Source organism: Trachemys scripta, chromosome 2, assembly GCF_013100865.1.
Source record: "Trachemys scripta elegans isolate TJP31775 chromosome 2, CAS_Tse_1.0, whole genome shotgun sequence".
Classification (NCBI taxonomy): domain Eukaryota; kingdom Metazoa; phylum Chordata; order Testudines; family Emydidae; genus Trachemys; species Trachemys scripta.
In genome coordinates, this window is record NC_048299.1 from 281,520,528 (window position 1) to 281,534,047 (window position 13,520).

General features: G+C 49.4%; 1 protein-coding gene across 1 annotated transcript; it reads left to right on the plus strand.

The window, feature by feature from the left end:
• The first annotated feature begins 8,913 nt into the window (after positions 1-8,913).
• Positions 8,914-13,459, plus strand: LOC117871851 (sphingomyelin phosphodiesterase 5-like). Its single transcript, XM_034759606.1, has 4 exons — positions 8,914-9,843; positions 11,293-11,386; positions 12,958-13,098; positions 13,395-13,459. Exons 1-4 carry the CDS (start codon positions 9,046-9,048, stop codon positions 13,457-13,459), a joined length of 1,098 nt encoding a protein of 365 aa, XP_034615497.1. The 5' UTR covers positions 8,914-9,045.
• Positions 13,460-13,520: the final 61 nt, after the last annotated feature.

Genomic DNA, 13,520 nt, shown 5'->3' on the forward strand with positions numbered 1-13,520 from the left:
TCATCCTAGTAGCCCTTCTCTGTACCTGTTCCAGTTTGAATTCATCCTTCTTAAACATGGGAGACCAGAACTGCACACAATATTCCAGATGAGGTCTCACCAGTGCCTTGTATAATGGTACTAACACCTCCTTATCTCTACTGGAAATACCTCGCCTGATGCATCCCAAGACCGCATTAGCATTTTTTGTGGCCATATCACATTGGCGGCTCATAGTCATCCTGTGATCAACCAATACTCCGAGGTCCTTCTCCTTTACTTCCAACTGATGCGTCCCCAGCTTATAACAGAAATTCTTGTTGTTAACCCCTAAATGCATGACCTTGCACTTTTCACTATTAAATTTCATCCTATTACTATTACTCCAGTTTACAAGGTAATCCAGATCTTCCTGTATGATATCCCAGTCGTTCTCTGTATTGGCAATACCTCCCAGCTTTGTGTCATCCACAAACTTTATTAGCACATTCCCACTTTTTGTGCCAAGGTCAGTAATAAAAAGATTAAATAAGATTGGTCCCAAAACCGATCCCTGAGGAACTCCACTAGTGACCTCCTTCCAGCCTGACAGTTCACCTTTCAGTATGACCCGTTGTAGTCTCCCCTTTAACCAGTTCCTTATCCACCTTTCAATTTTCATATTAATCCCCATCTTTTCCAATTTAGCTAATAATTCCCCATATGGAACCGTATCAAATGCCTTACTGAAATTGAGGTAAATTAGCTTCACTGCATTTCCTTTGTCTAAAAAATCTGTTACCGTCTCAAAGAAGAAGATCGGGTTGGTTTGGCACGATCTACCTTTTGTAAAACCATGTTGTATTTTGTCCCAATTACCATTGACCTCAATGTCCTTAACTACTTTCTCCTTCAAAAATTTTTCCAAGACCTTGCATACTACAGATGTCAAACTAACAGGCCTATAGTTACTTGGATCACTTTTTTTTCCTTTCTTAAAAATAGGAACTATGTTAGCAATTCTCCAGTCATACGGTACAACCCTGGAGTTTACAGATTCATTAAAAATTCTTGCGCTCTGGCTATTGTGCACCAACATGTGGTGCGAATGCTGGATCGCTTATCCAAAGAGGATTGAGAGAATTTCACCTCATATGTAGATGACATATTCATGTGGGGGGACACTGAAGAGGAGGTGACTGAGCAGACTAAAAAGGTGTTGAGACTCATCCAGTAAACAGATTTCAAGGCTAATAAAGAGAGAGCCCAACTAGTGCAGAGGAGAATGAATTATTTGGGGGTGACCCTAGGGGAACAAGGAATTCAGGTAGATCAGCAAAAGGTGAAATCATTAATGAATTTACCAAGGCCACAGGATTCTCATGCGTTGAGGGTGATATTAGGAGGGTTTAACTATCTAAAGAAACACATCTGGAATTTTATAAAAAGCAACAGAGGGTCCTGTGGCACCTTTAAGACTAACAGAAGTATCGGAGCATAAGCTTTCGTGGGTGAATGCCCACTTCATCAGACGCAAGACTCATAATGCCGCATTGTTTCCCTCCTTTATTAAAAGGCTTTTTGCTACTACAGACTCCGTGCTTGCGAGAGGGGAAGTATTGCCTCCTAGAGGCACCCGGGGGGTGGTATGTAATTGTCCCAGGTCACTGGGTGGGGGCTCAAGCCAGTGTTGCATTGCGTTATTGAAACGGAACCCCTAGATACTGAACCCGGCCCTTGTTGCTGCCAACTCAGAGGGGCAGAAGGGTTACATAAGCAATATACGGGATATGCAGCTGTACAAATTGATGGGGAAACGATTTCTGGTTCTGAGAGTTTGACTTCAGCTCAGGGAGCAGAGGTCAGAGCTCTTAGTGATCTGCTTAAACAGAAAAATAATGTTTCAGACTGTCTTTATGTCTATATGGATTCAGACTTTGTGGTACAAGGACTGTTATACTGGATTGGGATTTGGAAAAAGAATCATTGGGAAACAGCTGAGGGGAAAAATTTGGTCCAAAAGGAGAATTGGAAATCTATCTATGATTAGTTGAAAAAACACTCAGGAAAATTAAGAATAAGACATATTAAAGGTAATGAAAAACGAGATGGGCATGACAAATATTGGAACGATAAGGTGGAGGCTTTAACTAAATTAGCAGCAAAGGGAGTTACTAGAGCTTCAGACATAAAAGAGGAGGTTAAATCTGAGGAAAGATGGGGACGGGAATATACAAGGGGCCATGCGGTGAATAAGAAACCAGGACAGGTAAAGTGGGTACCAGACAAACTTCAAAGAGAGGAGATTATTAACCTGGGTCACTCTATGGCCCACCAAGGAATAGAGAATACTCTCTTTAAAGTAAAACAAATTGGAATATGGCCTAAGGTGTGATAGGACGAAGAAAACTTTGTTAAAAATTGCATAAGGTGTGCAGCAGATGGGAATAGACCACCTTTGTTGCACCAAAGAATTGTGGAGCCATGGAGTAGAATATATTGATAAATTGCCTAAGACCCAAAGGGGGAATCAATATTTATTAGTGATAGTAGATTCCTTTTCTGGGTGGGTGGAGGCGATTCCCACCAGAAATCATACTGCAGAGACCACTGCCAAAAAGTTGTGGAAAGTAGTGTTTAGTAGATATGGAACTCCAAAAGTATTTGATTCAGATAATGGGCCACATTTTGTAGGAGGTGTAATTAAAAGTTTATTAAAAGCCTTAGGAATAAAGCAACAACTACATATCCCCTATCGTCCTCAATCGTCAGAGACAGTAGAAAGGATGAATCAAACTATTAAACAAGCTCTATGTAAAGTAATGCAAGAAACTGGCAAAGATTGGGATGATAAATTGCCAGTGGTGTTGGCGGACATCCAAAGTAGTGATCGATTGGGTACTGCCTACCAGTCTTATCAAATTCTCTTTGGAAGGCCTATGAGATTGTGGAGCCCTTTATTGTACCCAGAAGAAGAGGAGGTATCAGTTATCTAATGGGCAAGGGAGTTACCAATAGAACTTAAGAAAATGGAATTTAAACTGACTGGCGCCATTGAAAAAGCCAGAGACTATGTGGATTCTCATGCGGCTCAGGACAGTAAATTATGGAAAATCGGAGAGAGAGTAATGTTTTTGAAATGAACATTGAAAAATCATGTCCTGGATTCTAACTGGGCTGGACCATTTTCCATCATGAATAAAATTTCACCGCCTGTAGTGCAGATTAACAAGGGAGAAAAGGAAAAGTGGGTCCACACATCACAATTAAAGTTATGGCCTAAAGATTAAATAATGTTCCTTTCTTTTTCTTTTAGTTTATCTGACAGAGGGAACGGAATGCCCAATTGCGCCGGAGATTATCCTGTATGGACCTTGGATTTGGAGTGTGGATACGGTGCTACAATTTTTGTAATTGGTTTATTGCTTATGCTTGCTTTGCTTTGCATTTTGTGCTTAGTAGAAGAATTGTGTCGTGTGCATTATATTTTAGGAAGAAAAAAATGAATACTGGAGCTCGAGCAAAGATAGACAAGGTGAGTGTATTTGGAATCATCCAGCCGGAAGCATCAGACCTTATTCCAGTGGAATAAGGGCCATGGCTTCAATATTGAGGATTCTCATCATTCAGAAAGGGTGGAAATATGGTTTTGGGCTTTTATGTTTTTTGAATATTTGGGGGGATATATTTTCGGGGATATGGTTGGGTTTTTTGTTTATTAAAAAGATACTAGTAAACAAGATTGCACCAAGAATCATGGCAGACAAGCACCCATATAGGAGGGGAGAAGTAATCGAAGCCCCAACTTTTGTGGATTAAACAATCTGGTTGGAAGGAGCGCAAGTAAACATAAGTGTACAACATCCGGAGTGTGTGCCATACGCCTTGCCTCTATTACAAGCGTGGCAACAACAATGGGGAGACGGGACTATATGAAATAAGAGAGGTATAGGGGAATATATCGTAGGGAGTATTGGTGCTGGGGCTGGAGTTTTAAACTCATTTGATATTGAGACATTACAAGGGAAAATGTCAGCTTTGGATAAGATTTTGGGGGCTACACAGATACATGCGTTGTCGGAACAAGGAATATGAAGAGTGGAACTCCAATTTAAACAAGCCCAAGCCTTGAAAATGTCTCTAAATGAAAATCTATTTGGTGTGTCTGAGATTGACAATAAAACTGTACTAGCAATACGACACGTACAGATGCAAATTTATGGGATACAATACATAGAGAGAATGGTTAATCTGTTAAGTCATGGGCAATAGCCTTTTGAATGGTTCAAAGATCCTCATATATGGAATCAACGAATGACAGGATGGAAGAAACATATGGAGTTTAATTGGGATCAAACACAGGGAAGCAAACAAAAGCAGCAATGGCCTGGGTGTGGCCAAAAATTATGAATGGAGAGTTATGGCAAATAGAAATAAGTGGCAGACCCTTGATTCAAGAAGAAGGGGATTATAAATTAGTAGAATTAACGAACCATTGTGAAGAGTGGGGACGAAGCAAATGAGTGTGCCCACAACTAACTTGGTCCCTAGAGGGATGTCATTTGAACCATTCAAGCTGACAATGTACCATGCAATATTTAGCCTCTGATGGCACAAGAGTGTTTGATTTAGGCAATGGGTGTATTTGTGTGGTAACCACTGGAAAACATGTGTTTTGGGGAAGGGTAACAGAAAAAGGCCCAATTGAGTCATGTAAATGTAATGTAACAGAGGTCATTATTAATGGAATTATTTACCGAGTTCTCCATTTTTAAAAAAAGGAAATTGTTTGGGAATGAAAAGGTGTGGACTGGTCCTTTGATATGGGGATACATTGGGAACAATGGGAAAAACTGATTGATGAAAGCGAAAAAATCAGGCAATAAGCAAAAGATGTATCTAAGTCTGCTCAGCTGGGGAAAATAAACATTTTGATCCACAAGGGTCAAATATTAAAATTGGGGAAAGAAGAAGAATTGGCAATTTCAAATTGGTATGATGTTTTTAAAGGATGGTCTCCCAGTGTCACAGCTCTTCTAATTTGAACACTACATCCTACTATGATATTATCTGCATTAATGATTTTGTTAACCTTTATTATGCTATGTTCATACTGCCAAATAAGAAAACGACAGGAAGTTTTGGAGCAAGTGATATATAAAATTGAATTGCTTGGAACTTATAAAGTGATGCAATAATTAATGGCATTAATCACGTATCAAGAGGGGGGAATGTTGGGAGATATATATCATAGAATCATAGAATATCAGGGTTGGAAGGGACCTCAGGAGGTCATCTAGTCCAACCCCCTGCTCAAAGCAGGACCAATTCCCAACTAAATCATCCCAGCCAGGGCTTTGTCAAGCCTGACCTTAAAAACCTCTAAGGAAGGAGATTCCACCACCTCCCTAGGTAACCCATTCCAGTGCTTCACCACCCTCCTAGTGAAAAAGTTTTTCCTAATATCCAACCTAAACCTCCCCAATTGCAACTTGAGACCATTACTCCTTGTTCTGTCATCAGGTACCACTGAGAACAGTCTAGATCCATCCTCTTTGGAACCCCCTTTCAGGTAGTTTAAAGCAGCTATCAAATCCCCCCTCATTCTTCTCTTCTGCAGACTAAACAATCCCAGTTCCCTCAGCCTCTCCTCATAAGTCATGTGCTCCAGCCCCCTAATCATTTTTGTTGCCCTCCGCTGGACTCTTTCCAATTTTTCCACATCCTTCTTGTAGTGTGGGGCCCAAAACTGGACACACTACTCCAGATGAGGCCTCACCAATGTCGAATAGAGGGGAACGATCACGTCCCTTGATCTGCTGGCAATGCCCCTACTTATACAGCCCAGAATGCCGTTAGCCTTCTTGGCAACAAGGGCACACTGTTGACTCATATCCAGCTTCTCGTCCACTGTAACCCCTAGGTCCTTTTCTGCAGAACTGCTGCCTAGCCATTCAGTCCCTAGTCTGTAACAGTGCACGGGATTCTTCCGTCCTAAGTGCAGGACTCTGCACTTGTCCTTGTTGAACCTCATCAGGTTTCTTTTGGCCCAATCGTCTAATTTGTCTAGGTCCCTCTGTATCCTGTCCCTACCCTCCAGCGTATCTACCATTCCTCCCAGTTTAGTGTCATCTGCAAACTTATATCTATATATATATACCAACAACAGGATCCTGGGCTAGATGGACCTTTGGTCTGACCCAGTGCGGCCGTTCTTATGTTCTTATGTGATTTACAGCTTCAAAGAGTGAGATTCAAGGCCAAAGAGTGAGACTTTCCTGGTGGGGTGTGTAATGGGTTGGACCCCCATTCCGAGGTGCCACCTGATGTGCTGGGGTCCCACTGAGCCCTCCTGTCCCACCAGCCTGGGTTCCCCTCACTCTGTGCTGCTGTGACAGGCTCTCAAGCCCCCTTCCAGCACACCCAGGTAGGGACACACCCAACTGTAGAATCACACACAGTCTGCGATCAGCTCTGTGTGGGAGGGCTCAGGGAATTGCCCAGCACTCTGGAGTGTAAACCCCAAATTAAATTGTCTTACATTGTATAGTGATCTACACAACGTAAGCTCATAACATTTGCCCCCTCCCTCAATGTGCAGGAAGATATGCACAGCTCCCCTCCCTCCCCCCCCAGTTATGAATTGCACAAACTGGGTTTAGAATAAACAAAAAACAAGTTTATTAACTACAAAAGGTAAATTTTAAGTGATTATAAGGGATAGCAAACAGATCAAGGCAGATTACTGAGCAAATAAAACAAAACACACAGACTAAGCTCAATTCACTAAGGAATACTGGCTGCAAATAATAATTTCTCACCCTTAATGGTTCAAGCAGGTTGCAGGGTTTCTTGAAGGTAAACTGCCCTGCTTGCAGCTTAAATCTCCAGGGATTCCTTTCACAGGCTGACCTTTCTCGCCTGGGCGCAGCCCCTGCCTCCCCCAGCTTAGTTCCTTTATTTCTTGTGGTGTTTTCAGCAGTCGAGCCAAGATGAACTCACTCCCCAACCTTAAATGGGATTTGTATATGGCGGGAATCCTTTGTTTCCCAGTTTACCCCCACCCCCTTCCCCTGGAAAAGTATAAGCAGTTCAAGATGTCCTGTACCAGGTGACATGATCACCTGACCCTGCAGTGTCAAAGCAGTGTCCCAGGAAACTTCTCAGGAAGGAGGGAGATTAGTATCTTTAAAGTCTTATTGTCCTTCCTAATGGCCCATTCAGGCTGTTTGCCTACTGTCCGGTGGGCGTTCCCCAAGTGAAAACACAATTGTAATTATTACACAGTCAATATTCCTAACATCAGATACAGAAATGAAACATGAATACAAATTGGACAATCACATTCAGTAAATCAGAACCTTTCCAATGACACCTCACATGACCCATCTTGCGTAAAACATATCTTAGTTATGCCATATTCATGTCGTAAGCATATCTCTATGAAGAATATGGGGCATATGGTCACAGCATGTCAGGTCATTGCTTAAGACAGGGACTCTCATCTTTGGTCCTTGACGACATCCAATAGTCCAGGTTTTTAATCCAACAAGCACTTACTAGTTTGTTTTAAAATATGCACTGCTTAATATTGCATATGAAACACTTAAATATATTTGAAAATGTAGAAAACACCCAACAATATTTAAATAAATAGTATTCTAGTAGTTTAACAGTGCAATGATTGATCACGATTAATTTTTTTAATCACTTGACAGCCCTAAAATTAAATAATTAAAATGAAACACAACTAAACAATACATTAAATGAATGTAAAAATAAAGTAATAAGATTGAATTTAATTAATTTGAGCTAATAAACCCTAGATAAAGGATTCAGATTCCACATTTCTTTTAATCTCTAATTTGATTTCACATTTTATTCATGTGCTTTAGTATATTGCCCTGTTTTTATAACTTCGTTTTGTGGCTCAAACTTGAAACATGGCTCAGGATTTGCCAGCTTCACTTGGGTAATAGAGGACAGAACCCCATCCAGTCCAACGCATGGGCTGAATGGCGTCTTATTCTTTCCAACAAGACTGAACACTCTCTCTTCTCCTGCATGCTGGGTGGGGATAGCTTAGCAACGTCAAAAGCTCTAGTGCAGTGGTTTCCAAACTTTTTTGATCACGCACCCCATCAGTAAAAAAATTTTGAGCACGCACCCCCTGCTCCCGGCTGAACTGTCTAAGCAATAAATAAATAAATAAATAAAAGCCACTGGGACTCCTGGCCAAACTGCACCCCACGTTGGAGACCACTGCTCTACTGGTCTTCTCAGATTCCCATTACTGGGAATGCTCTGGCTGCGCAAAAGAACTTTTGTTTTGCAAAAGGACTAATGTCCCCCCTTGCTCTTCCAGCTTCCATGCAATCATGGGCAGTGGGTATCACAGCCCTGTGTGGCCCCGCCCATGCTCCGCCCCCAGACTCACCTCCTGCTTCCCATCGGCACTCAGCACTCTTCCTCTGTGGTCGGGCTGGGGCTAGAGGGCCGGCCTGCGGCCAGAGAGTCCGGGCAGCTGGAGCTGGTGCTCACGCCACCCAGTGCACCACCCAACCAGCTGGGGCTCCAGGACAGGAGGCACTCGGGTAGCCCAGGGCTGGGGCAGGAATGGGGAGGTGGCTCTGGTGGAGGAAGGGGCTGGGACCTCAGGACAGGCAGAAGGGGTGGGCCAAGCCGGGAACTAGCCTCCCTCAGCCGGCGGTTCACACGCCACCCATGCATGCAACATGGTTTGCGGACAACCTACAAATACTGTCTCCTTCAAATCTATTTTAAATCTTTCTCTATTTACTCAAAGTGAGTGCGAGAAGCTTAGGAGTGTGTGTGAAAGGGAGCTAGTCTGAGAGAGTCTCACAGCCAGCGAGTGAAATTTGCCATGTCTGAAACTTTCCTGTCCGTTCTTTCCCTTCAGCACCTACCTGGAGGCAAAGCCGTCCGGGATCAGCCGCTCCTCCCAGCCCTGCAGGACCCCGGGGCCGTGCATTGGGACCCCTGGGGCGTGGCGAGGTCTGACCGGAGCCCCCGGGAGGCAGGCGGAGCAGGAACGCCCGGGCTCCCCCGCCCCTGGTGCCGTGCAGCATGGTCCTGCGGGAGTCTCCGTTCCCGAACCGGCTCCTGAGAGGCCTGTACAGCCTGGGCCAGCACCTGCTGTTCCCCAGCTACTGGGCCACCGACTGCCTCCTCGACCTCAGGGAGACCACGGCGGAGCGGCGCCAGCGTCAGTGCTGCCCCCTGCGGGCGCTGGTCACCGGCCCCTTGCTGCTGCTGCTGCTCATCCTCTCCATACCCGTCGCCCTCCTGGGCCTGCTGCTGTGGCTCCCCCTTCAGGCTGCCCGCAGGCCCTTCGCCTACAAACACAACATGCTCTCGCGCCAGCCAGCGGGCTGGGAGCTGCCGGGCACCGGCCAGGCCTTCAGCTTCGTCAGCGCCAACGTGTGCCTCCTGCCCAATGGCCTGGCCAAGAACAGCAACCTGGGACAGATCAAACAGCGCGTGGCCCGCATCGGCCAGCGCCTGATGCAGGGGGAGGCCAGCGCCAGCTTCGCCAGCCCCAGGAGCCGCCAGTTCGACGGGGACGGAGGGGCTGGGCCCGGGGAGATCTCGGCGCCCTTCCCGCTGGACGTGGACTTCATGTGCCTGCAGGAGGTGTTTGACCAGCAGGCGGGCGCCCGCCTGTGCCAGCTGCTGAGCCCCTTCTACGAGCACATCGTGTACGACGTGGGCGCCTACGGGCTGCAGGGCTGTTGTACTCTCAAGGTCTTAAACAGCGGGCTCTTCCTGGCCAGCCGCTACCCCGTGCTGGCCGCCCAGTACCGCTGCTACCCCAACGGTATCCGTGAGGACGCGCTGTCTGCCAAGGGGCTGCTCTCCGTGCAGGTGAAGAGCTGCTCCAGCTGCGGGGTGCTAGGACCCTCTACCACCTTGGGCCTGGTGTGGCCTCTCCCCTGCCAGCCTGAAGGAGGCGCTGCAGGGCGGCCTGGGGCATTTGCTCCCTGCCCTGCTCAGCGCAGTGCTGCATCCGCGCACGTGCCACCGCTCTCTGCAGGGCGCTGGGCCTGCTTGGGCAGAGCTGGGCCTGGGTGGCGGAGTGGGTCACAGCAGGGGACTGGAAGTCAGGATTCCTGGGGTCTCTTCCCGGCTCCGCCCTGGAGTCCCCAAGCGACCCTGGGCCTTCTCCCTTTTCCCCGTGTGTCCTGGCCTCCCAGCTGTGGGGAGGCCCTGAGTCTGAGCCCCCGTGTTCACACGTGCACCATTCAGCCGGTGACCCCTGCGTGCAGGGGATTGGTTACCCTGGGGCCCCCTGCGCCCCATGGGCAGAGGAGGGACGATGCCCCGCCCCCTCAGCCTAGCCCCATCCACAGGAAGGAGCAAACAGCTGGTTTCCAGCTGTCCTACAAGCAGCAGCTGCCTGCGTCTGCCCCAAATCCCAGGATCCCCAGACAGGGGGCTGTGAGCTGGGGCTCCCAGCAGTGGGTGGCGGGGGCAGGGCCCCCCGATGCTCTTGTTCAGCCGGTGGGGGGACGCCCCTCGGGCAGTGCCTGTGGCCGGAGCTGGACGGCTCCGGGAGAGTGGGTGTCTGCAGCCCAGGCAGGACAGGGCCTGGCGGGGAGCAGGCGCTTCGGGAACGGCCCTGCCAGGAGAGCAGTGAGAGCCCGCGGCAGCGGGGCTGGGAGCCAGCAGGATGGCTGCAGGGGGCTCAGCCTCTGACAACGGGCCCGTGGGCACCTGACCCCGCTGCCGCCCCGGCCGCTCGCTCCCCCTTAGCCAGGCCTGGAAACGCCTGCTCCAGCAGTGACCCCAGCGTGGGATGGAAACTGCTGTTTGTCCAGGGCACTGTCTCCTCCCAGCGCTGTGTCCGCCCAGCCCTGCAGCAGCCTCCCGGCGGGGCAACCTGGGGCTAGCAGGCTCATGCGAGCGCTCACAAACGGCCGTGTGGACATGGCTGGGGCTGGAGCTCGGCTCTGACCCCGGGGACGAGCCCACCCTGCGCTGGGGGCTCCCTGCCGCAGGCTGTCTAGATGTGCTCCGGGAGCCAGGCTCCCACCCCACAAGGTGCTGGGACCCCAGCCAGACAATAAGGGCTGAGTCCAGGGCACCCGTGGGGTGACGGACATGTGGGTCCAGGAACTGCGGGGGGTCGTCTCCTCCCAGCTCCCAGCCATGCCCTGCTCTGACGGCTGAAACTGACCCTCCTTCCCCGCGGCTCTGACTATCGCCCTGGCCAGACGCCTGCACCCCCACCCCTCCCCGCAATGGGGCCTGTGCTGTGTGGGGCCCGACCCTGTCCAGCTTGTAACTGGCAACGTTTCCATGGGCACGTGCTAGGTGCAGCTGGGGTCAGCACAAGGGCAGAGGATTGTGGGCTACCTGAACTGCACACACCTGCACGCTCCAGCGGGTCACAGTATGTGTTACGGAGGTGAGTCAGGGGCTCTCGCCCACAGGGACTGGGGAGGGAGAAAACAGCCGTCCGGATTGTAACGTTCCCCTGGTGTTATCCGGACCGATGATCTGGTAAGTCACTCCAACCCTCGACTCTGGGAGCCAGCCTTCCCCTGCTCTGCTGTGAGAACCCCCACTCCTGGGCTGTTCACGCACCGCCTCTGGCATGTAAGCTGCTATTTGGATTGTGCAACTGAGTGACACTAGCCAATATCTCCAGTCCCAGACACAACCCTAGGAACCTCTGACTTGCAGTGTCCAGTTATGCCCGCTGGATGCTGCAAGCTTATATGAGCTCATCAGTTTAACAAAGGAATTGATCTGTAGCAGGCTTGTTATCCCAAGGGGAGTCTCTGACACACTTCAAACCAAATGCACTGCTTCAGGGAGAATAAACAAACAAATGTATTAACTACACAGATAGATTTTAAGTGATTATAAGTCAAAGTATAACAAGCAGATTTGGTCAAATGAAATAAAAGCAAAATGCATTCTAAGCTGATCATAACACTTTCAGTGTCCTTACAAACTTAGATGCTTCTCACCACAGGCTGGCTGGTTGCTCTTCAGCCAGGCTCTCCCCTTTGATCAGCGCTTCAGTCTCTTGGTGGTGATGTCTGTAGATGGAGGTGGGAGAGAGAGGAAGAGCATGGCAAACGTCTCTCCCTTTTATCATATTCTTTCTTCCCTCTTGGCTTTGCCCCTCCCCCTCTTCAGAGTCAGGTGAGCATTTCCTCATCACAGTCCCTAACTGACCAAGGGGAGGGGGGTGACTCACTGGAGAGTCCAACAGATCCTTTGTTGCTCCCTAGGCCAGTGTCCTTTGTTCCTGTGAGGCTGGGCTGGGTTGTCCCATACATGCCCTGATGAGGTGTGAACTGCCCCTCTGCTCCTGGAGAGTTTTGCCTGGGCTTGTTTTAAGCCACGAGGACACATTTTCAGCCTCGTAACTATATACATGAAATTACACTCATAACATCACTATAACAACACTGCTCAGTGCATCATGAGCCTTCCGCAGACACCCGACATGACAAACTTTGCGCTGGACACCACACAATCATATTATGATGAATACAGGGGTGCAGGGGGTTCCCCCGAGGTACGGAGTGTTACACGGACCCTCAGGCCCCCCCTTCCCCATTCTGCTCCTGGAAATAACTCAGCCTCAGACCTCTCCCTGCCTCTCCCTGGAGCGGGCTTGGTGCTGGTGCTGCGTTGGCACCTGGGTACTCGGTTCCCTGATTCAGCCACAGCTCCCTTTGCTTGCCTTCCTAGCCCTGCCCCACAGGGCCCCCTGCGAGCAAGGGGGGACAGCTGTCCCCTGGGCTGGGCTGAGCTCCCAACGCCGACCCTCCAGCCAGGGGCCAAGGCTCCCCTGACTCCAGGGTCTCCAGTGGCAGTGGAGGGGACCCCATGAGTGGTGGGTGGCGGGTGCTTGCTTCCTACCCTGGGGCTCCTGGCTCTGTTGCTGCTCAGTCCCTGAGGGGGAGCTCTGCAGGGGTTGGATTTGGGGTGCAGCCAGTAACCGAGCCCTGTCCCCCCCAGCCCATGCACAGATCCGCTGTGACCAGCTCACCATGGGGCTCTCTTGGGTGCAGCTCTTCCAGGACACCCACACGCAGCACGGGGATGTCGTCGCCTTCGACGTGTTCTGCGGGGACTTCAACTTTGACAACTGCTCCTCAGGTGGGGCCTGGCCCAGGGGAGGGCCCATGGCAGGTGGGGGGGAAACCCATGGGAATGGGCAGGGAGCTCATGGGGATTTGGGGGGAGGAAAGCAGCCTGGCGGGGTGACCAGGTGTTGTGGAGTCACAGGGTCTGCTCCATGCCCAGCCTGTAACCCATCCCTTGGAAGTGACCCCTCCAGCGTGCCGCACCCCAAGGGTTCACACACTTCCCCATGGCAGGCCCGTGGCCTCTGACACTCCTGGGTTGGCTTGTCAGGCCCCAGTGATCCTGACTTGCTCCATGGCTCCCTGCAGTGAATCCAGGCACACCTGTGTCTCCTGCACTCTTCCAGGAGCAGCAAAGTATAGAGGGAAACTGAGGCACGTATCAGAATCATAAAAATATGACAGAAAATTTCCATCACACAAGGAGCAGAGTGG

Bases quoted from the DNA above. Each gene is read 5' to 3' on its own strand.
- LOC117871851 (XM_034759606.1), top strand. From the start codon at position 9,046: ATGGTCCTGCGGGAGTCTCCGTTCCCGAACCGGCTCCTGAGAGGCCTG. The intron at 9,844-11,292 runs GTGAAGAGCTGC...GGCACGTGCTAG, and splicing joins AGGGGCTGCTCTCCGTGCAG to GTGCAGCTGGGGTCAGCACA. The intron at 11,387-12,957 runs GTGAGTCAGGGG...TGTCCCCCCCAG, and splicing joins TCACAGTATGTGTTACGGAG to CCCATGCACAGATCCGCTGT.